The sequence below is a fragment of the Leuciscus leuciscus genome (genome assembly GCF_965113295.1).
Source record: "Leuciscus leuciscus genome assembly, chromosome: 17".
NCBI lineage: Eukaryota > Metazoa > Chordata > Actinopteri > Cypriniformes > Leuciscidae > Leuciscus > Leuciscus leuciscus.
In genome coordinates, this window is record NC_138741.1 from 36,828,992 (window position 1) to 36,851,147 (window position 22,156).

Here is a 22,156-nt window from a genome sequence, read left to right on the forward strand (position 1 = left end):
CACTAATTGCGTCCCCTTTTTCTCTTGGGTTATTTATTTATCTTATATCTTTTTGATCTGTAAATGTTTTGCTTATTTTTCCTTGCTTATATTCACCATTATTATTATTACTATTTTCCATCTTTTTGGATAATTATTTCACTTATGTATAATAAATCATCTTTCTTTCACATCACTTCATTACGTGTTGTCTCTTGCCACCCCAATCACACCAAATGTTATCATGACCTCAAAGTTACCTCTTCTGGCCTTAGATCATAAGAGTTCGTAACAGATGTTACTCACGCAAAGTGACTGTGGCGCTAGCAATAACAACCCAGACATTATAGCTGCTTATTACCTACAGTGTGCCACTCAATTTGGAGTCATACCAAAGCTTCTTCGCACAGACTGTGGCACTGAAAATGGAAATATGGCTGCAATCCACTGTTCTGGGATCAGTCACACAGATGATGACCTTGCAGGGGCTTCAGGCCATATGTACAGTGTGACTCCTCAACCACAAACCAATGAATTGAAAGCTGGTGGTCATACTTCAGGAAAACAAAGGTGTAATAGTCCACACAGTCATGATATTTAGGGGTTTTATTTAATATACCTTTTCTTGCAGAATTTTAATTTAGTTTGAATCTAATATTCAATTAAAACACGTTATAAGAAAATAGCCCATTCAATTTATACCCGGCTTCACAGACAAGGCTAGTCCTAGATTAAAATGCATGTTTGAGCTGTTTTAATGAGAACGTATCTTAAAATATGTCAGTGCAATTGTTTTGTCACAAGATGCACACCAGTAATGTTTTTTTCTGGGACATGTTTATAAATATATATTCAGAGATCGACTACTTTTGACTGACAAAATTCCAGCCACCGGAAAACTGATAAAGTGAGTCCTAAAACCTTTCTTTTTAGTAAACTCTGTGTCCACAAACCATGCTGGAGTTCATGTGTAGAGCCTCTGGTGATACTTCAGCACAGTTTGATGTTGTGTCGAGCCGCATTAGTGTTTTAAAAATAGCGATTTTGATGCTATCATAGCAGTGCCCCATTCACTCCCATTCAAAAGGCATTTTGAACTAAAACGAAAATACAGTCAATCTTAAAAGTGGCGTTTCCATCCTATTTATGCTTTTACACGAAAGTTTGACTCGGGCAGATTAACAAAAAGAGCCTAGGTTCAATTTTGGCCAGAGTTACCCTTTAATGAATGCAAAGAACACTCACACCATTAGGGCAGTTAAAGGCACACTATGCAGTTTCCGTTTTTGTCAAACATCGACCCCTAGAGTCGCTGTAGAGTACTTGTGTTTAACATTACTGTCGTAAATACCACTCACGCAGAGCCGTCTCTGCACTCTTCCGACCGCGCTTTCTTCGTTTTCTTCGTCGACTCTGCCATGATTCACGTCTGAGGGTGCTTTCACACCTGCCTCATTTAGTTCGGTTGAATCGCACTAGAGTTCGTTTTCCCCATTGGTGCGGTTCGTTTGGGCAGGTGTGAATGCGGCAATCGCACTCGGGTGCGCACCAACAGCGGACCAAACAAACGAACTCTGGAGCGGTTCGTTTGTGGTGAGAACGTGATCTGACCTCGAACAGAACCAACTGCAAAAGAACTGCACATTTTTTAACTAAACCAGTTGCCGTAGTCAGCTGCGCTGTGCATTATGGGATGAGGAGAAATGTTTGTTGACAGATTGCACTTTAAGCATGGCAGCTCGCGGACACACTTGGAGTTGTGAGGAGTTGCGGAGCCTGATAGATATTTGGTCTGATGACCATATTAGGTCCCAACTGTCAAAAACCCACACAAGAACAGCGAAATATTTGCTTTGTTTAGCAAGCAGCTCAGGGAAAGGGGATTTAACAGGTCTGTGGAGCCTTCGCCAGCAGTGCATACAAGTGCGGGATGCACTTAATAAAACAGGCAGCTCAGGTAAGGAGAAAGACAAGTTCCCCTGGTACGATGACCTCGACAAAACACTTGGGACAAAACCTGACGTTGATCCGGTCGATGTTGTTGAGTCCTGTCGTGAAAATTTTAAACTGTATATTAAACTAACCATGTTTCTAACATCTAACCTTATTTGAACAGGATGTACTGTACGAAACCAATGGAAAACTTGTGTCTTTGACTGTGTGCGTATGTATATGTAAAAATAACAAAGTTTGGGAAATGAAACTAGACAGTCTGTTAGAATCTTGTGATTAACGAATGAAGTCATCATTAAAACAAAGTTTGCTTGTGCCAGTGACAGAGGAAAAGGGTTGGGGCTTTTGAACCAATCATATTGAAGGTGACATGTTAGTCTTATTTGTTTTCTCGATTCTATAAAAACTGTTGTATATGTGTTTTATGGTGGGATTCTCAATGGAATTAGTCTGAGATCCTCCGGCCTTGCTTCTTGGGAGAGATTCCCTGAGAACTGCTATAAGACTCTCCTGGCCGTTATTGAAGCATTTAGAGGACATTTGTCTGTCTGTTAATTTCTGCTGTGCAGCAGGTCAGTTTAGGGAAGCAAGTAAGTTAGGGTAAGAGACTCGGCCAGTTGTCGACTGAAGACGCAAGAGCTGGAGTATAAAAGTTATTAAGTGTCGATTTGTAGACGCTCTGTGTCGATGAGTAGACGCAACAGTTTTATTCTAAATAGTTGGGTTTAGGGGGAAAAATCCACTACAGTCCCATGATAGTTCAACATTGCCATCGTCAGATTACAATGATGCTACTGATGCTAGCACAGTTGACCGGGCTATACCGCACTGACACAGAGGTTGACGGTGAGTTTATTTAGTTTTTGCACTTGCCAATACCAACCACTTGTTTCAGAAGTTATGGCGTAACTTTAGGCATAGATAGTATACTTTGCCTTGCCAATATGACAGCCAGTTAGGATACTTCACATTAACCAAAAGCAGCTAAATAAACCTGTTGCTTGTTTTCATGTTATATTCTCTTCGTTATACTCACTCACTCACTCACACTGCATTGTGTATATAGCAACATGCATTGTGATATATTTTTTTCTGCATTAAAATGACACGAGTAACACAGAGAAATTGTGTATTTCAATAAACAGTGGGAGATTCAAGCAGCGTTTCCTGAGATGTCACAAACACCATTGCTGATGCAGGACTGTCTACTACAACATTTTATTTTCGAAATGGAGAAAAAGAATGTTTGTTCAGATGTGTCAACTTTACATTTGTTACTAATTAAACAGGAAATAAAACAGTATTTCAAACTAAAAAGTATTCCCATCCCATCCATTTTAAATCAGACAAAACTGGTTCAGTATGTGGTGGTTCCTATACTAGCACATAAGAATAAGTGAAAATGAACTCATCAAGGGAGATAACACACCTTAACTATTTAACATAGTGAATACTAAATGCAGAGTATTTGCAGGTGTTGGCCATTCATATAGTAGTGAAGTAGCTACACAATGCATTTCTAATGTCGTGTTGCTGCTGTGCGTGTCCCTGCTCATCATGTACAGATCCTTCTTCCTCTGCAACGGTTTCTGCCTCCAGAAATTCCTCCTTCTGTATCTCACAGAAATGATGCAGCACACAGCAAGCAGACACAATGCGGCTTACAAAAATTATGTGGGTCTCATTTTCTTTAAGAAGGCAACGCCAGCGTCCTTTGAGGCACCCAAAGGCACGCTCAATGGTCATACGGGCTTGCCTCAATCTGTGGTAGAAGTTGAGCTGCTGTGGTGTTACTGCTCCTCCCTCTGGGTAAGCTTTCATGAGCCAAGTTAGTAGAAGGTAAGCCGAATCACCCAAAAGAAAAACAGGCACGTCGACCCCCTCAAACGTTTCAGTCCAATGAGGTAAAAGAGTGCCTGCACTGCCACGCTCATACAATGATGAGAGGGAGAAAACACGGACATCGTGTATCTTACCTGGTCGTCCAACATTAATGTCTCATTCTATGGTCCACCACACCTTGCAGAATGATGGAATAGTCTCCCTTCCGATTGTAATAACAAGATGAGTTGTCAGGTGGAGCTCTGATCTTCATATGGCTTCCATCTATCGCACCTGCCACCTGAGGGAATCTCCATTTGTCACGAAAACCCTGTATTATCTGCCTGAACTCTGCTGCAGAGGCTTATGTACAGAGGCTTCATTACCACATTTATGGCAGTCACAACCTCTTGGGTGATAGTGCAACATGTTGATAACCCAACACCAAACAGTTGTGAGATGGATCTGTACTCCAGGTTTGTGGATAACCTCCAAATACAAATTGCAACACGAGCCTCTATAGGCACAGCCTGTCTGAATTGAGTGGTCTGTCATGTCAGCCAGGGCCGGAGAGTGTCAGTAGTTTGAAACTGCCTCTTCCCATTCTGAAGTTTTTCAGCCAATCATCGTCTGTCCAGGTGGCGTAGATGTGGGGCCACCAACTTTCATTATGTGGGTGTGTCCAAATGGCCCTGTGTTTAACAGAAAGATCTAGTCATTATGATAACTTTCAGAAAAATAACTCTTAATTTAAATTATTATTATCATATGTAAACTGCTTTCATTAATATTGTTAGATGAATTAGAGCTATGTTATTTTTGCTATTAGGATTTTACACCTTTAATAAGGTTTCTCACTTAACAAAATTACTTTATGCTATAACATATGCCTGTAATCTGGACAGATATTTTAAACTATATAAAAATTGAGTGCACCTCAAGGAAAGCTGCCTTTTTCTCATCTGTTTTATCTTCAACTGTTCCATTAATGCCAACTCTCCCAGTGAGGTGATCGTCCACCACCTGGACCTGGACCACCGTGAACAATAGAAACTGCAATCATCCGCCCAGCAAGGAAGTATTCATCTTCTCTGGCAGCTGTAGTAAACTGTTATTGTCCAGTTAGTATAAAACAAGACAATTATGAACAGGGCAGATAAAAGGTAGATGTAAGTAAATCATTTACTTGTGTTGTTAAAGGTGAGAAATGTCCTATTTTCTGGACCATCAAAGATTCTCCGTGCCCATAAACAGTCCATTAGGAGGGTTAGAAACTCGCATTTGGGAACACCTGTGTCCACTGCATCTTCAGTTGTGCCTTCGTCATCTGTGAATTTAACAAGCATGTTGTGTAATGGGTCGTATGATGCTTGAATCCACGAATTGCTCCATCCCAAACATTGGCTCTATTCATGTTGAATCTGCTGCAAGACGTTTTTATGATCTTCAATGAGAGATCTGACACAATATCTGCAGCAGTTAATACATCTGTGCTGTAATAAATAAAGAGGTTTTGATTAAGTTAATGATGAAATTAAAAAAAAATAGTCAATAAATTTGGGAACATGATATTGAGACGGAGTAATTAATAAATGAATTAAGAACATTTCTTCTTGAACATGTTGTCTGCTCTCATCTGACTCTTCCCAGTCACTTTAGATTATTATTGGTGCATAGAGACGTGTGTAACTGCTGTAAAAAGACAAAGATTAACAGGAATTTACATCAATGGACATACAAATGTAATTAGGCTACTTGTAAAGCAATCATGTGTGTGTTCTTGGATATTTGTTCAGTTTTTTCCTACAGTTATTAAAATAACATTAGAACTGACCATTATAAAGACAGACTACATTTTTTCATTTGTTGTAACAAAGTAACTTAGCAAGGTATGAACATTATGAACTTACTTGGTCCAAAAAAGGCAGAGAGAGATCAGGGGGTCTGAAAAACAACAACTATGGGTAACACTTTAGAATACTGTATCTTACTTATTGCATAACTAATAAGGAATTATTGAGGAACTAATAGGTAATTCTTTATTAACACTTAAGTCACTACTGTTAACTACTAAGGAAGATGTGTTAACTAATTAGTATGTAATAGAATTGTATGATTGTGTTAAGTTTCAGTTAGTTAATCAATAACTAATGAATTGTCATAACTCTTGAAGAACTATTATTAATTACCTATTAATTACTGTTCAAGAAAAATAAGTAAGAAGTAACTACTAATGAACAGTCATACACAGTAGTCACTACAATAAACCGTTTTATTTTAGCAGCGGAGTGGATGAAGTACACAAATCAAGTACTTGAGTAAAAGTACAGATAACCCAATAAAATATTACTCCAGTAAAATGATAAACTATTGGCCTATTCATTTTCAAAATTACCTTAGTAAAAGTACAAAGGTAATTACTTGAAAAGTAAAAAGCACTGATCAATGTTTTTTATTTTATTTTCTAGCCAGTTTTAGTCATTGTTCAGCACTAATAAGAAAGATAAGTGCAGACATTTACTAGGCTATATATTGATCTGCAAATAAGCAAACTTTTTATTTAATTAGCAAAATGTATCATAATGTATGATAACTTATCTATTTTACAAAGGTTTAGAAAATACCGTTAATAATGTGTTTTTTTACAGTAAGTTTGATTTGAGTCAGAAGTATGTGGTAATTCTGTATTAATTACTAATGAGTTCCCTATATTCTCACTTTAGAATACTGTTCCAGGTTCTAAGTAATTCCTGAAGAATTATCTAATAATTATTTGTTAATTACCAATTAATTTCCTTATATGTTCACTTTAGAATACTGTTTCAGGTTATAAGTAGCCTAATTCCTGGATAATTATTTGATCATTATTTATTAATTACTAATGAGTTCCCTATATTCTCACTTTAGAATACTGTTCCAGGTTCTAAGTAATTCCTGCAGAATTATTTGATAATTATTTATGAATTACTAATAAGTTCCCTATATTTTCAGTTTCCCTCAGTCATTGCCTCAAACATGAATTTACTCAATGGCATTCTATGCTGAGGAACACACACACACACACACACACACACACACACACACACACACACACACACACACACACACACACACACACACACACACACACACACACACACACACACACACACACACACACACACACACACACACACACACACACACACTACTGTATATAAAATATAAAAACTAATCTGAGGTTAGTTTTGTATGACTGTTCATTAGTAGTTACTTCTTAGTTATTTTTCTTGAACCTTAATTAGTAGATAATTAGTAGTTCTTCTTCAAGAGTTATGACAGAATTCATTATTTATTGATTAACTAACTGTTACTTAACACAATCATAAAAATATATTACATACTGATTAGTTAACACATCTTCCTCAGTAGTTAACAGTAGTGAAGAAGTAGTTAATGAATAATTACCTATTAGTTTTTCAATAATTACTTATTAGTTATGCAGTAAGTAAGATACAGTATTCTAAAGTGTTACCCAACTATGTATTAATTTGAGCAACTCCACTCCTAACCTCCAAATAATGTCTTGTTAACTAATACCTGTTTGATGTGCTTCCTTTCTTTGGTGTGCTTGCTTCATCTGGAACATCCCATATCTGTATAAAAAAAATTAAAAAATGTTTTTTAAAAAAGTCACGTGTTAAAATGAGTTACAATTAAACGTTATATTTATGTAAGGAGACATGGAATTAAATGCACCCACAAAAGTGTCACTCTCATAATGTGGACTGTGAGACTTTACGTGCACTTCATTGTCTTCGCTAGAAGAATCCCTGGTACAGTCTTCAAACAACAATGAAAGTAATGAAAATTCACTTTGATTTAAACCCATTCATGTAAATAGTCTTTTATACATATGTCTTTGTAAGATTTTCATTAAATTAAATATGCTCACCACTGGCTGAAAAGTCTTGAAATGTGCTTATAAACAGTGTTATTCAATGATAAGCCTTCCCGAGTGCCTCTTTGTACAGCTGTAGTTTGAAAGGGCTTTTTGTTCCTGGAATGTTTTTCACCTCTGAAGCATCTGGGTCCAGCAATACATAGCAATACCAGAGCCCGTCTACGGAGAGCCTGGCCACTCCCTTTTAAGTCCTATCGTACCGAATTTTGGTTGTAGTTCCACCAGAGTTCCACTGGGGGCGATCGCCCATGAGTGCAAAATGAATGGGAGTCTATGGGGCAAGACGGCTAAATTTGTCTCTTTCACCCGATTGCCGTTGAGAAATCTCAGATTTGATTTGAGGTTTTGCAAGTTCAACATGGGTTATAGGTCGAAAGTTGAATGAACAAGTACTTGGTCTGTGTACTTTTTGATCATTTCATTTCCTGTTTGGAATGGAATAACGAGAAATGAAAACCAGCTCGTTTATTCGTTTTTTTAGTTTAGCTTAAAAAACGAAAAATTAGATTTTGGCTCGATTTTTCATTTATGGTTTAAAAGTCGGTTTATGGGTTCGATATTTCATTTGCACACATGGGCGGCGCTGAAACGCCCCTTTCATCTGATTGGTCAAACCGCTCCGCCTTCAGTAAGCTATGAGCTTTTCTTTCTGTCAGGCAGAATAAGAGTCAGTACGAGTGCGGCACTGACAAATGCACTTTAATAAAATAATGTCTGAAACCACCACTCACTGTTAACTACACACAATATTTGAAGCAGAAATATGTTGCTGGTCACGTAATTCGTGCTGCTGCGATTTGCAAGCGACCCCATTAATGTGAACTACAGTATGACAGATTATATTAGCATATTTCCCATTGATAAATACAGTGCAAATAGTTCCGTCTCTTTGGATAAAAGGGAAGTGGAAATAAAAATCAATAATAGGCTGAACTGTACCATGATAATATGTCTTTAACATTTACCACTCTACACAGCAAAATCCCCAGTGTTAAAATAACACCTACAGTGTCAAATTTAACACCAGCAAAGTGTGTATATGTGTCCACCAGGGCTCCAGACTAACTTTTTTCACCTCCGTCCTGGAACCGTCCTGAAAAACGATTTGAACCGTCCTAAAGTGAATGTCAACCGTCCCAAAATAAACATGTTGTTTCTGTACATTGTTATTATCATCTATAGTTGTTAGTTACATAATAAAAACACCATTAAAATGTTTATGATATATATTATTATATTTATTTAGCTCCATTCAAAGTAGTTATCTGTAAACAGGTAAAAAACAGATTTAATAAAAAATAACAGGAGTTAAATGCTATATGTATTCATGCAGAAAAAAAAAATGCTTCTTTTTTTTTTTTTTTACATATACGAAAAATAAGATACAAATACATACAGCTCAAAACGTTTTTGAGTTGGTTGGATTAAAAAATAACAAATAAATACTGGTGACAACATATCTTAAAAATATCATCATTCTTTATTCTTTCAAGCAGCAGTAGGGGTGCAACGGATCAAAAAACTCACGGTTCGGATCGTTTCTCGGATCAGAGTCACGGATCGGATCATTTTTCGGATCAGCAAAATTTAATTTAATTTTTTTATTAACACTTTTAAATTATTAAATTAAAATATATAAAATCATCTTAAAGTGCACAAGGCATAATATCTTCTTTTTAACATAATTCATGAAAAACAACTTAAAGTGCAACATAAAAAGGCATCTCCTTCCTTTAAACATGGACCAATGCTTTATGTGTTTCCACTGTCATATAGGGCTGTCAAAATTGCTCAAAAATGACGTTCGAATATTCCCTCTAAAAAACACATATTCGAATTAGTCGAACATCTGGTTGCGCATTTTGTCAATGACGCGCATTAGGCCTATGTCAATAACAGGACAAATTAATACAAAGAGACATAACTACTTGTATATGTAGTTCATTTAAGTTTAAACATATTTGACAACGTATTACCTTGCTCGCTCGCACTCGCAGGCACTCTTTCTCTCTCTCTCTCGCCGTCACCCATGCTGCGTTCACACCAAACGCGAATAGAGCGTCTGGCGCGAGTGATTTCAATGTGAAGTCAATGTAAAGACGCGTTTACGCACGTCTGGAGGTTTTGCGGCGCGAATGAGGCGTCACGCTCTCTGCGGTTCATAACGCTCGCCATGACCACGCTGTGTGTGGACTGAACATGCGCACAACTTTTTTTCTCATAAATCAATCCGCGGATCACGTGAGTGCCGAACCGAAGATATTGATCCGAACGGATCACGGATCAATGATGATCCGTTGCACCACTAAGCAGCAGACATATTTATTTGTATGAATTAAATATAATGAATCACTATTAAAGCTATTAACGAGCAGTGAATGCTTTTCTCTTTTTCTTTTGTTGCTTGATCAATATTAAGGACACAGACCGCATTAGGTTTTACTGTCACTTTAAGACATCGGATCATGTCCAATGACATGCGGATCCAATTGCACTGATGCATATCCGATACACTCAAAACTGTTTAAGACATAACCAACATAGTTTACGTGAATACTCTCCAAAACGGACATTTAGACATATTTGTGTGTATTTGTCCATTCAGACACGAAAGAGAGCTCAATTCAGTACTCGCGCGGTGTATAGGTGTCTCTGTGCATGGCTGCACGCTTCGGGTCGGGTGTGTGCGCACAGAAAACCGTACCGAATAGAGCTCTTTTTTTGCTTCGTCACTTTCATTCAGATCTATATGTCTGCTCTACTCATTCTCCCAGATGTTAAAATTTTTTAACGTTTTATGAGACATGCAGCGCATATCAACCCCTTTGCCGCTGGGTAGATCAGCACGTCACAGTACAAATGTGCGCATCTACCACAAACGCAGGACATCAGTTCTGACTGGATCGCTTCCCAAATCGTCACTATCTAACATTTTTGTCTAGTTTTTATTCGTCATGGTTTTTGTCATTCAAAACTAGTTTTATTTAGTTATCGTCTCGTTTTCGTCTGTGAAAATAAGCCATGTGATAGATGTACCGCGAAACAAGTCTCCGGGTGAGTAGCCGGCCAGTGATAGTAACTATAGTAACAGCATGAGAAGACGCGCTCAGTTGTAGTCAGCGCTTGGTCGGTTAAATTTGGCATTTTCTAAGTAAGTTACCCTAATAGGCTAGTAATAAATGAACACACATACAAAAATGTCTTTCGTCCTGTAGGCGTCCTGGAGAATATTTCTGTTGGTCCTAAACACATTTTCTATCGTCCCCAGGACGATATGACGCCGTTAGTCTCGAGCCCTGGTGTCCACACTACACAGTGTTACATTTACACTTTTGAAAGTGTTCATTTTTTAACACTAATTTTCTGTTAATTCAACACTGTATATTGTTAAAAGTTAGCACTATTCAACACTTAACATTGTTGTTTTTACACCACACTAGTGTTAGTGTTAAATTACAGTGTTATTGAGTAATACTTTTTATTTTAATTTTAATACTTTTTAACACCAGTGTAGTGTGAATACAACAACATTAAGTGTTAAAATACTCTTCAGCAATAACATTATTGAGTGTCAATACCAATATGCTACCTCTAGCACTGCTTCCAATCCTACTAAAGACAAATGGCAGAAAATGTCACAAAAACACTTTATTAAGGTATATTTACATCAAAAGGCAGGTAGGCGTGTGTGACACAGCCTATGGGCTATAAATAATTTTGAAAATTGAATAGAAATAAAGTTTATATTTTTGAATATAAGCATGTGTAGCCTACTCAGTTTGCATTAAAAGAAAGAGACAGAAAAGAGAGAAGCCAGAATCAGTGAATGTAAATTAATACTGACAAAATTACCAGGTTTGGGATTAATTATTATTATTATGAGAAATTGACTCCGGCTAGAACTTTAATGCTTCACCAGCCTCAGCTCAGACCCTCAGACTGGTCTGCTTATATCTTTTCTAACTGGTCAGACTTACTTTCCCAAAAAAAATCCATCGACTTGAGTTATCTGAGTAATGAAGGCCGTAATACTTAATGCTGTCCACTAGAGGGAGCGACAGGATAATACGTGTTTTCTACTCTCTTTCCCTGTTTGCATCAGTTTAAATGACAAATAAATGCATTAATTTCATTCATAATAGGCCATATCTGTGTATCCACTCTCTAGTTTATTTTAAGATATTGTTATTCACACTGGTTTATTTAATGTTTGTCCATCTGGAACTTTTATTTGTCATGAGCTCTGTAGTCTACTAGAAAAAAAATATGACTCAACAACACAAACTCTGTTTTTACTCGGCAAATTTCTTTTTCTTTCAAGTAAGCTATAGCCTACAAGTTATCCTGCTTTTTGCCATGGCTTGCCATACTGCCCAGAATAAACAACATTTTCCCCACACGAGAAGTTTAAAAACCCTGCATTTAGTTTTTTGTGAAGACGAGCGCATATTTTACAAAGGTTCCAGTTCTGTTTAGATGGAAATATGGCTGCAATCCACTGTTCTGGGATCAGTCACACACAGATGATGACCTTGCAGGGGCTTCAGGCCATATGTACAGTGTGACTCCTCAACCACAAACCAACGAATTGAAAGCTGGTGGTCATACTTCAGAAAAACAAAGGTGTAATAGTCCACACAGTCATGATATTTAGGGGTTTTATTTAATATACCTTTTCTTGCAGAATTTTTATTTAGTTTGAATCTAATATTCAATTAAAACACGTTATAAGAAAATAGCCCATTCATTTTATACCCGGCTTCACAGACAAGGCTAGTCCTAGACTAAATTGCATGTTTGAGCTGTTTTAAATGAGAACGTATCTTAAAATATGTCAGTGCAATTGTTTTTTCACAAGATGCACACCAGTAAAGTTTTTTTCTGGGACATGTTTATAAATATATATTCGGAGATCAACTACTTTTGACTGACAAAATTCCTGCTTAAAGGTACGAGTAAAATGCAATGTTCACTTAGCAGAGAGTTCCAGTGATGATGATACTTCAGATGTGTACACTTGGTTTGCTCTTTGCAAGAAAATGAATGTTTCGACTGATGCAAATGTAGCATTTGTATACCACTAATATACACTGAGAAATAGTTTCTTAATGTGGAAAGGGGATTGTATCATGTGTAAGCATTAGCATATACGTTCTATCTTTAAACAATGTTTTTTCCACCTTACAAGGAAGTCGAAAGTCGTTCAGTTGTGTATTTAAGCCATAGACTGTAAAAAAATATGGACGTAGTGTCCGTGACATCACCCGTAGGTTTCTGAAGAGCATTTTTGAAGCCTAAAGTGGGCGGATTCGGCCGTCGCCATCTTGGCCTCGTGTCACCTTACGTCACTCCTGGATAACAGAAAATGGGCAAAGAGGCGGGGCGTGAGTAGCCTGGCTACCAGAGTTAGCTCAGGGAGGTAATGCTATATGCTACTGACAGTACCAAGTCTGCGACTGCACAGAGCCTCGCGCTAAAGTGACAGTTGATGATGTAAAGCCAATTAAAAGTTCCTGTTTTTGCCCTTCGAAATATTATAATAGTTAAAAGACATGGCTACAAGTGAGACTGTGTATCGTGATTCTGTACTATTCTGCAAGTTGAAAATGTATTATGCAGTAACTTAATATGAGAGAGTGTGTGTGACAGTGATTTATGTGCATAACAGTTACATGTCAGTACACTTTTTTATAGTCTATGGTCCGTCAGCGTGGCATCGCTCGTCAAGTTCGTAGAGAGCTTATTCAGTCCATTTTAAATTCTGATTTGGCCGCCTCTCAAATGAGTTAAACCATAGATATATTACCTATGAAGTTCAAGTACGTTAAATGCGCTAGAAATCTGCGCTCATTCAAGGATGTGCATTTATTACATGGACGGAGAAAGCAACGACACCTGCAGGATTTCATCTGACGGTACATAAGCATATTATAATCTATCTGTTCCGTGAGAGCAGAACGAACAAGCCTTTATATCTATAGACGTTTTTACATCTGAAAACTAAAAAAAATCAACGAAATTGTCAGACATCCATTAGTGCATGTTCACAGAGGAAAACAACTGAAATACAGCGCTGGTTGTTCTCTTGAACGATACTCGACGACAACGACGGAATCCTAAGCCGTGGGCGAAGTAATGGGTGTATTAAATAGTATGAAATAATCCCTAGAAAAGCACAAACACTGCAGAGATGGCAAGTTCAGCAGCTAAAATTTGCTGAGGTGAAGTGACGCAGGCACGCAGCTAATAGCAGACAAACGGCTAGCATTGACATCAGTGGGAATCCACCTGTCACTCAAAAGTGGACACACCCTTAATTATGCAGAACTTTAAATATTAATCAACTAAACGGATGAGTTATAAAAAAATTCACCCCCTCACAGTTGTCATGAAGGGCAAAATTAGCTGTATAGACCAAAGCCACATAGAGATCCAGGCTGTAAACATGTTTTTTTCTGCTGTAAAGTTGGTCATTTTAACATGGGGGAGATACAGATTTGACTCACTTCTGCAGCCAGCCTCAAGCGGCCAGTCAATGAATTGCAGTTTAACTCACTTCCGTGTTGGTTTCAAGAGAGAGACGGGGAGGTTGCCGCTTGATTTAAGCTCAATCTTACTGTACTACGGCAGAGAAACACGGAAACGCATAGACCTGGCATGAATATAACATTTTCTCAGAGTTGCTCTCCTGACATATAGACCTTGAGGCTGGGTAATAAGCTGAAGATGGCACATATTCTGTGGAGACATCAGAAGATGAAGGTAAATCTTGCTGCTCAAGTTTTCAGCAGCAGCGTTGCAGATGCCCTTGAATTCTGCAACAAGGAACTTCACTTGCCTCAGTTTCATGGTTCAGAGGAAACCGTCGAATTTCTGAGAACAATCGACTTAGCTTTTGATGTTCTCAACAGCAGGAACCCTCTGGCAAAGGGTTACAAAGCTCCTTCCAAAGTTGTAATAAACTTCACATGCTGAGTCTGTTGGAGAGAGCTGAAAATGTCCTTCTGCAGCTCAGAGATAGCTCTGGGAGACATCTTCATGCAGGTCCTAGGAAAACGGGTCCCATTGGATTTGTTGCCAGCTCCAGAAGCATTTCCAACATTTTTAAAGAGCTGGTTGAAGCACAGGATGCACCTTGTAAGTATCTCCTCACTTACAAACTCAGTCAGGATCATCTTGAGCTGTTCTTTTCTGCAGTTAGGGCACGCGGAGGCTACAACAACAACAACCCTACAGCCCGACAGTTCAAAGCTGCGTACAAACGCCTCCTAGTGAGACATCAAGTGAAAAATGGAACCGGGAACCGTCTCATTAGAGATGGAACCAACATGTTGGCAGTGACAGTCGGTCCAGCTTCTCGTCAATTTGATGTCACACCAGCACTCCCTCTGGATTCTGACCACGACTACAGCATCTCACATTATGTCGATTCAATATCCGAGTTCAAGGACGCCGCTATCCATTACATTGCTGGATATGTGGTGAAAAAGATGAAGGAGAAATTCTTGTGCATGCCCTGTTCTGTTGCACTGAGTTCTGATCCAGTATGCATGCTTTCATTGCCCTGAAGAACAGGGGAGGCTTACAGAATCCACCAACAAGCATTGTGGAGGTGTGTAAAGCCTCTGAAAGGTGCTTTCAAAGACTACTGAATACTAGTGGAGGAAAGCTTCCTCAAGGAAAAGGAGTGACAGCTGCCATTATAATTCAGGTTCTGAGTGATTGTGCTGACAAGAATATTTTTTCAGAGTTGCACGACCACATGTTTGAGACCAGTGTTGAGGACAATCATGTTCACACCTTGGTTAAGATGGCAGCCTCCATGTACTGCAAGATACGCCTTCATCATTTGGCAAGGCGAGAAACTGAAAAAGTATCAGGGGCTCTTGTGAGAAGGAGGATGAACAAATTAATACTTTTCCATCCCCAATAGTATGGTGTTTTTAGTGCACATCTTCCTGTTCAAATAATGTTTACAGCACTTTCTGTGTGTATCGCTCACACTCAGAGCCGGCTCTCCCTATAAGCGAACTAAGCGGCTGCTTAGGGCCCCGCCGCCACTAGCGGGCCCCCTAACTACAGATGGTACTCGCCGGTGCCGCGGTTTAACAGTCAACCGACCGTGTAAAATCGTTGTCTTGGAAATTTGACCGCAAAAATGAAACGAGTCTATCCATCGGGTGCAGAAAAAAGGAAAAAGAAAAAAAAGGAATCCCATTATAGTAGAGCTGCTACTCTAACGAAATCCAAATTTTAAGCAGTTTTTACTGTAGAATTATTTTGAATGAATTTTTGAACTTCACATTACACAATGCACAAAGAGCCGCCTATTGCATTTTCTGCACAATTCGCGGTGCTATTTCACGGCAGTCTCGGAGGGTGCGTTAAAGTGGACATTATCCCATCATAGTAGAGGCACAACTCCAACGAAATCCACATTTTAAGCAGTTTTTACTGTAGAATTCTTTTTGTATGAACTACATGTAACGTGTAACAATGTTCAATTTTTTTTTTTTTTACTGTAAGTCGTTCCCGCCGCAGTGAATCAGCAGGACATCCGGGGCTGCTCTTCCTCTAAGGGACCGGTAGAAGAAAGGAAGGAGTCCGTGCCATCGAAGTCCACCCCAGCCAAACCAGTGAACCTTGGCCCCTATGGTCTCTCTGGCCCTCTCTTCCCCACGACGAATGTAACTGCTGCCCATGATCCAAATCACTGGACCTGTTAATAGCATACAGCAATCACAATCAAAACATTGTTTTGTCAGTACACATATTTTAACACACACAAGTAACTTGTGTCGGCCATTGATTTCTTTCTATCCAAACAAAACAGAAAAAAATGATATGCAGATTAGGGGTGACCCCGAATAGTCGAAGATTCGATGCTTCGATTGGAGGAGCCTGATTCGACTACCGATCTCACGCTCGAATCTTCGCTGAGGTGTTATGAAACGAGGATCATGCCACTTTGGCTATATGAGGGCGCTCAATGTCTGATTTCACATAGAACTACCGGTTTTCTGTCAATACGTTAATATTCAGCCTATTATGATAATGCTGTATATAAAATGTGCAAAGAAAGAAGCTTTCTAAATATTTTTTAACGTGCGTGAATAAATGCAAACACCCCGTGACAGATTTAAGTTTCACTTTCAATCCGTGACCGACAGAGGAGCGTCTTGGCGGCAAGGATTTAAATCTTTAACAATGTCTGGGATAAGAAAATCTAAAGTGTGGATCATGTACACCATCAGAAAGGATATTCTCCAAGGCTGGATTTAGCATCAGGAAAACCAGTCTTTCACTCTGTCTGTGTCCGCTGGAGTCTTTTGTGCGCGCGGATAAAATACATTCTAAAACACTTAACGTGAAAAACGTTTAACGACTCAATCTCCTAAAATAGTTAAATAAAAAATATAGGAGGAACGCATTGCGTTCATATTCTGGGTTCATCTGCTTCTCTGCACATAAAGTGTGTAGGCTACTGTGTACATTAAGCCACGTTAAAGTGCCTTTAAGCGTTTTAAAAGCTTTTTTCACGTTAAAGGAACACTCCACCGTTTTTTGAAATAGGGCTTATTCACCTTCTTTCCCACATTTAGATAGGTGGGCAAATGCATTTTTGTCTCAGTGCATGCATTGTTTTAGTTTGACAGGGTCGGCGTGAGCTTAGCTTAGCATAATGAATGGAATCCTTTGTTGCCAGCTAGCATGTCCTGAATAAAAGTGATAAAAAAAAAAAAACCCTACCTAATTACTTCTTGTGGCCTGCGTATTCACAACAAGTACAAATAGTGATGCAGATTAACACTAGGCGATTTCCTAGGCAGATATTGACTTATATATTAAGGACTATATTAGGGGGAAGCACAGGCGAAGCACTGCTACTTGGGCGTGATATCTCTGCGCCCAAGTAGCAGTGCTTCGCCTGTGCTTCCCCCTAATATAGTCCCAAGTCAAAATCTGCATAGGAAATCGCCTAGTGTTAATCTGCATCGCTATTTGTACTCGTTGTGAATACGCAGGCCACAAGAAGTAATTAGGTGGGGTTTTTTTTTTTTATATCACTTTTACTCAGGACATGCTAGCTGGCAACAAAGGATTCCATTCATTATGCTAAGCTAAGCTAGCGCCAACCCTGTAAAACTAAAACAAGGCATGCACTGAGACAAAAATGCATTTGCCCACCTATCTAAATGTAGGAAAGAAGGTGAATAAGCCCTATTTCAAAAAACGGTGGAGTGTTCCTTTAAGCATTTTAGAATGTCCCGTGGAAAACCAACTTGTTAACGTTGGCCGGCAGAAGTGCGATCATGGTTTTCCTTAATTTAACTATTTTAGGAGATTGAGTCGTTAAACGTTTTTCACGTTAAGTGTTTTAGAGTGTATTTTATCCGCGCGCACAAAAGACTCCAGCGGACACAGACAGAGTGAAAGACTGGATTTGTTCTCTCGATCAGGTATTGGGTACAAGTGATTTCAAAACTAGTTAATAAAAAATTAGATTTTTGGATGCTGTGAACATGTTTAGCTAAAAAGAAATTTTTTTTTTTGCATGTGAAATGTAAATCCTGTCTGCAGTGTGGACTTTCTGGAGTTATTAATGTTATTTCTTAGTTTTATTGATCCAAAATGTTTTTATACATTTTCTTCTATATCTTTGTGTGATTTTCTGTACATCGCGGCTTTGAAATGTTAAAGCCCCGCCCCCATACACATGATTCGACTATTAGTCGACTATAGGCAAGACTTGACGATTCTGATTCGACTATGAAAATCCATAGTCGGGGACACCCCTAATGCAGATATACAATAAAACACAAATTAATTGCTCTTATCTGTTCATTGAAATAATAATATGACAGTATAGGTATTACACAAGGGTAATTTATTATTTTATTCTCTCTTACGGTCAATGTGTTGCTTTCAATATTTGACTTTAATCTAAATTACACTATAGCTACATGGCTTACCTTTGTTGTTAGGCATGGTGTAGTGCCACTTCAGTCCAGCTATTAGTATTTGAACCTATGAGGAAAGAAAAATGAAAAGGGCAACCATTAGTTATAGATGTTATGGGTGACATTCGTTATTGTCCATCTATTATCTATATGTTATTAAACAGGCCAAAGCAGACGCTTTTGTCCAAAGCGATTTACTGAATAACTTTTTTATATGACTGATTCGTCCATTTCTCTTGTGATGTAGATAACAGTTAACGCCATTTTGTGGTTATATTCGGCGACCATTAACGTTATACAACATCATGTGCATCAATTAACCAGAGGTGGGTAGAGTATCCAAAAACTGTACTCAAGTAAAAGTACAAGTACTTATAGAAATATTTACTCAAAGTAAAAGTAATAATCATATATATATATATATATATATATATATATATATATATATATATATATATATATATATATATGAAGACTTCAGATGCAAAAGCCTCTGAGTGCCATCTGAAACTTTCTTCTAAAACAAGCATTTTTATCGAGCTTGTATATTTAAGTTCAGTAATTTCACTTTAATGACAATTAATAGGTACTTTACATTGCCATTTAAGTGAAATAACTGAACATAAACATAGCTTGATAAAAATGCTCTTTTAGTAGAAAATTTCAGATGGTACTCAGAGGCTTTTGCATCTCTTGCATTTAATTTAAATGACTATTATTATCATAAGTAGATAGGCTATCTTTGCAACAAAAACAGAAGAGACAAGCATTATTTCTGCCATCTGTAGCCCGAAAATCATTGCCTGTCCTTTGGTTTGTATAATAGTAACTTATACAACTACATTTGGATTATTAGACATGTAGAAATAAAGTGAATCTGCAGAGTGTTGCATTCAAAGGCATGTAATTGACACAGAGAAGAAAGAGTTAAAACTCTCCACATGTGCTCGCGCTCATGACTGCTACTGAACATCTGAACACAAAAAAACAAACAAAAGTACATCACCGGATCTTCTTCTGTCTGTTCTCCAAAATATAATCAAATGTATATTTCTGCAAGCATGTTTAAACTGGTTAACTGTGTCTACGGCAGGCAAAGGCATTCGTTTTCAAGTCGAGTTCGCACGCCACTGCGCAACAATACACACAAACTACCGCGGGATGGCGGGTGTTCATAAACTGTGAACAATGGTAGCTTATTTAATGTATAAATTAATGTATATGTCCAAAAAAACAGGTAATGTCATACTTTCTAGTAGTGCTATTGTGGCGTAATAATCTGTTTGGTTGTAAAATGTATTACCTGAGTGAAATGAAATCGAATATATCGTCCTGTGGAATCATTCATTCACAGACAGCATACGAAGATGTTCAACTAATAAAGATCTTCATCACTGGCAAAAATATGATGCATTTGAAGATATTTAGAAATAATAATTAGAATAATTATTAATATTGACAGTTGCTATTAAATGGTTTACCTCATCCTTTAGAAAAGGTGCAGTCGGCAGGCCATCTCTCTCTGAACTCCTCAACTACTGTAAATACATAATGAGCAAACATCTCATTTGATATGACAAAACATACAGTTGATTATAAAAATGATAAATACCAGAACATGTTCACAAGTCCCTAAAGGCCAAGTCAAGTCTTTGTACTTAAGCAATATTTAAACAATATTTATTTCAGGAAACCTAGTTATTGTAATTATCAGTGTTTTGAACTTTCAAATTTCTACTTCAAAAATGTCTAATATAGCACATCAATTATTACTTAAATCATTAATTAATTAATGAATTTAAAATAAATGTATTCACAATAAAAATTATTATTTTTAAAATACATAACATTATGCCATTTGGAATGCAGGGAGAGTCACCAAAAAAAAAAAAAAACTAAACGTGCTGTGTATTTTGAGCTATTTGAGTTGCCGTAGTTTGCTGTAGTTCTAGGCAGTGATGGGTAATGTAGTCTTCCAGAGAGCGCCGGCGGTAACAAACCCTTTGTATAAACAAGCGATACAGTGAACAACACAAAGAACAATATTCCCGTCAGTGTGTCGTTAATACACACCAGTGACTCTTTAGAAACGCTGGATTGAATAGGCAGGACACCGCTAGTTAACAACAGCATTGACAAAAGCACCCAAAAGTGTGCGAAATCGGCAGCACTGGTGAATTAGATCAGGCCATCAGTTTGGGAAGAGCACAATATACATTATATATGACAAATAACATACAGTCGATTATAAAAATGATTAACACATACCAGTGATTCTGCAGAAACGCTGAATTGAAGGCAGGACTCCGCTACCGACTTCTCACCAGCAGCAGACAGACACGTGACCGCCGAGGAGCTGAAGTCTCAAACTGCGCATGCGTTCAGGGTTCAAACTGCGCACGCGCTTGCAAAACATGCGAACTTCAATGAAAACTAAAACGATTTAGTTATAGATTTAGTTTGAACAACAAAACATTGTACGTTTTCATCATTTAAGTAATGAATTTGTTGAATCAACTTAGTATGATGCATGAACACTTCCAATAAAAATATCTCAGTTCATTTTACTGTTTTATGTTTATTTGGAGAACTGTCAGTAAGTTGGCTTTTTTTATTGTGAAATATTCTTACACTTAAAAATATCTGTTTTCTGTTTTAATATTATTTAAAATGTCATTCATTCCTGTTATCAAAGCTGAATTTTCAGCATCATTACTCAGTCTTCAGTTTTACATGATCCTTCAGAAATCAAATTCAAAGAATAGAAGAATTTTATCCAAAGCGACTTACAAATGAGAACAATAGAAGCAGTTAAACTAACAATAGGACAACAATATGCAAGTGCTGTGACCCTTGCCGGTTTAATCTAACGCAGTACATGTACTTTTATATAAATAGATCTAGAATAGAAGAGAAAGTGTTAGTATTAATGGATCAAGTGTTGCTGAAAAAGATGCGTCTTCAGCCGTTTCTTGAAAATGTCCACGGCCTCAGCAGCTCTGACTGAGTTAGGCAGATCATTCCTCCAGCAGGATCAGTCCAGGTGAAGGTCCGTGGAAGTGATTTTGTGCCTCTTTGAGATCATGGACCCACAAGACGACGTTCACTTGCAGAGCAAATTTAGCAAGTTTATAGTTAACTGGGTACTAGTAATTGTGAACAATTTTAATAGAGAATTCAACAAAAATTTGGATTTTTATATATATATTTTTAAATTTCTTTAGAAGAAACAGCACTGCATTGAATACATTAACCGAAAAAAATAAAATAAACAACAACAAAAAACAAAACAATAACTGACTCCTCAACAAGTAAGAAAAAAAACGTACATAGTTCTTAAGAAACTTGTTGTTCTTACTGTTATCAATGAGTTCAAGAGATTTTACAATAAGGGAAATCTCAGCAATAAAGACATCAAATCTAGGCAAAGTCTTGAGAAATTTGTTTTTGTGAATAAAAAAAACAATGAAACACAAAAAAATTAACAACATTATCAATA

General features: G+C 37.7%; 1 protein-coding gene across 3 annotated transcripts in view; it reads right to left on the reverse strand.

Moving 5' to 3' along the window:
- The window catches only part of LOC309479488 (uncharacterized protein), a 53,708-nt gene extending 32,560 nt beyond the window's left edge, over positions 1-21,148 (reverse strand). Inside the window, exons 1-7 of one of the 3 annotated variants that reach the window (XM_082143677.1) lie at positions 20,926-21,148; positions 19,961-20,195; positions 18,670-18,724; positions 16,217-16,415; positions 7,333-7,388; positions 4,690-5,445; positions 3,045-4,445 (exon numbers count right to left, since the gene is read on the reverse strand). In XM_082143677.1, coding sequence (XP_081999803.1) covers positions 5,417-5,445; positions 7,333-7,388; positions 16,217-16,415; positions 18,670-18,724; positions 19,961-20,005 — 384 coding nt within the window. In that variant the 5' untranslated portion in view covers positions 20,006-20,195; positions 20,926-21,148 and the 3' untranslated portion in view covers positions 3,045-4,445; positions 4,690-5,416. Of the gene's footprint in view, positions 1-3,044; positions 4,446-4,689; positions 5,446-7,332; positions 7,389-16,216; positions 16,416-18,669; positions 18,725-19,960; positions 20,196-20,925 lie in introns of those variants that run through there. The other 2 variants (XR_014199225.1, XR_014199226.1) reach the window with 2 other exon arrangements.
- Positions 21,149-22,156: the final 1,008 nt, after the last annotated feature.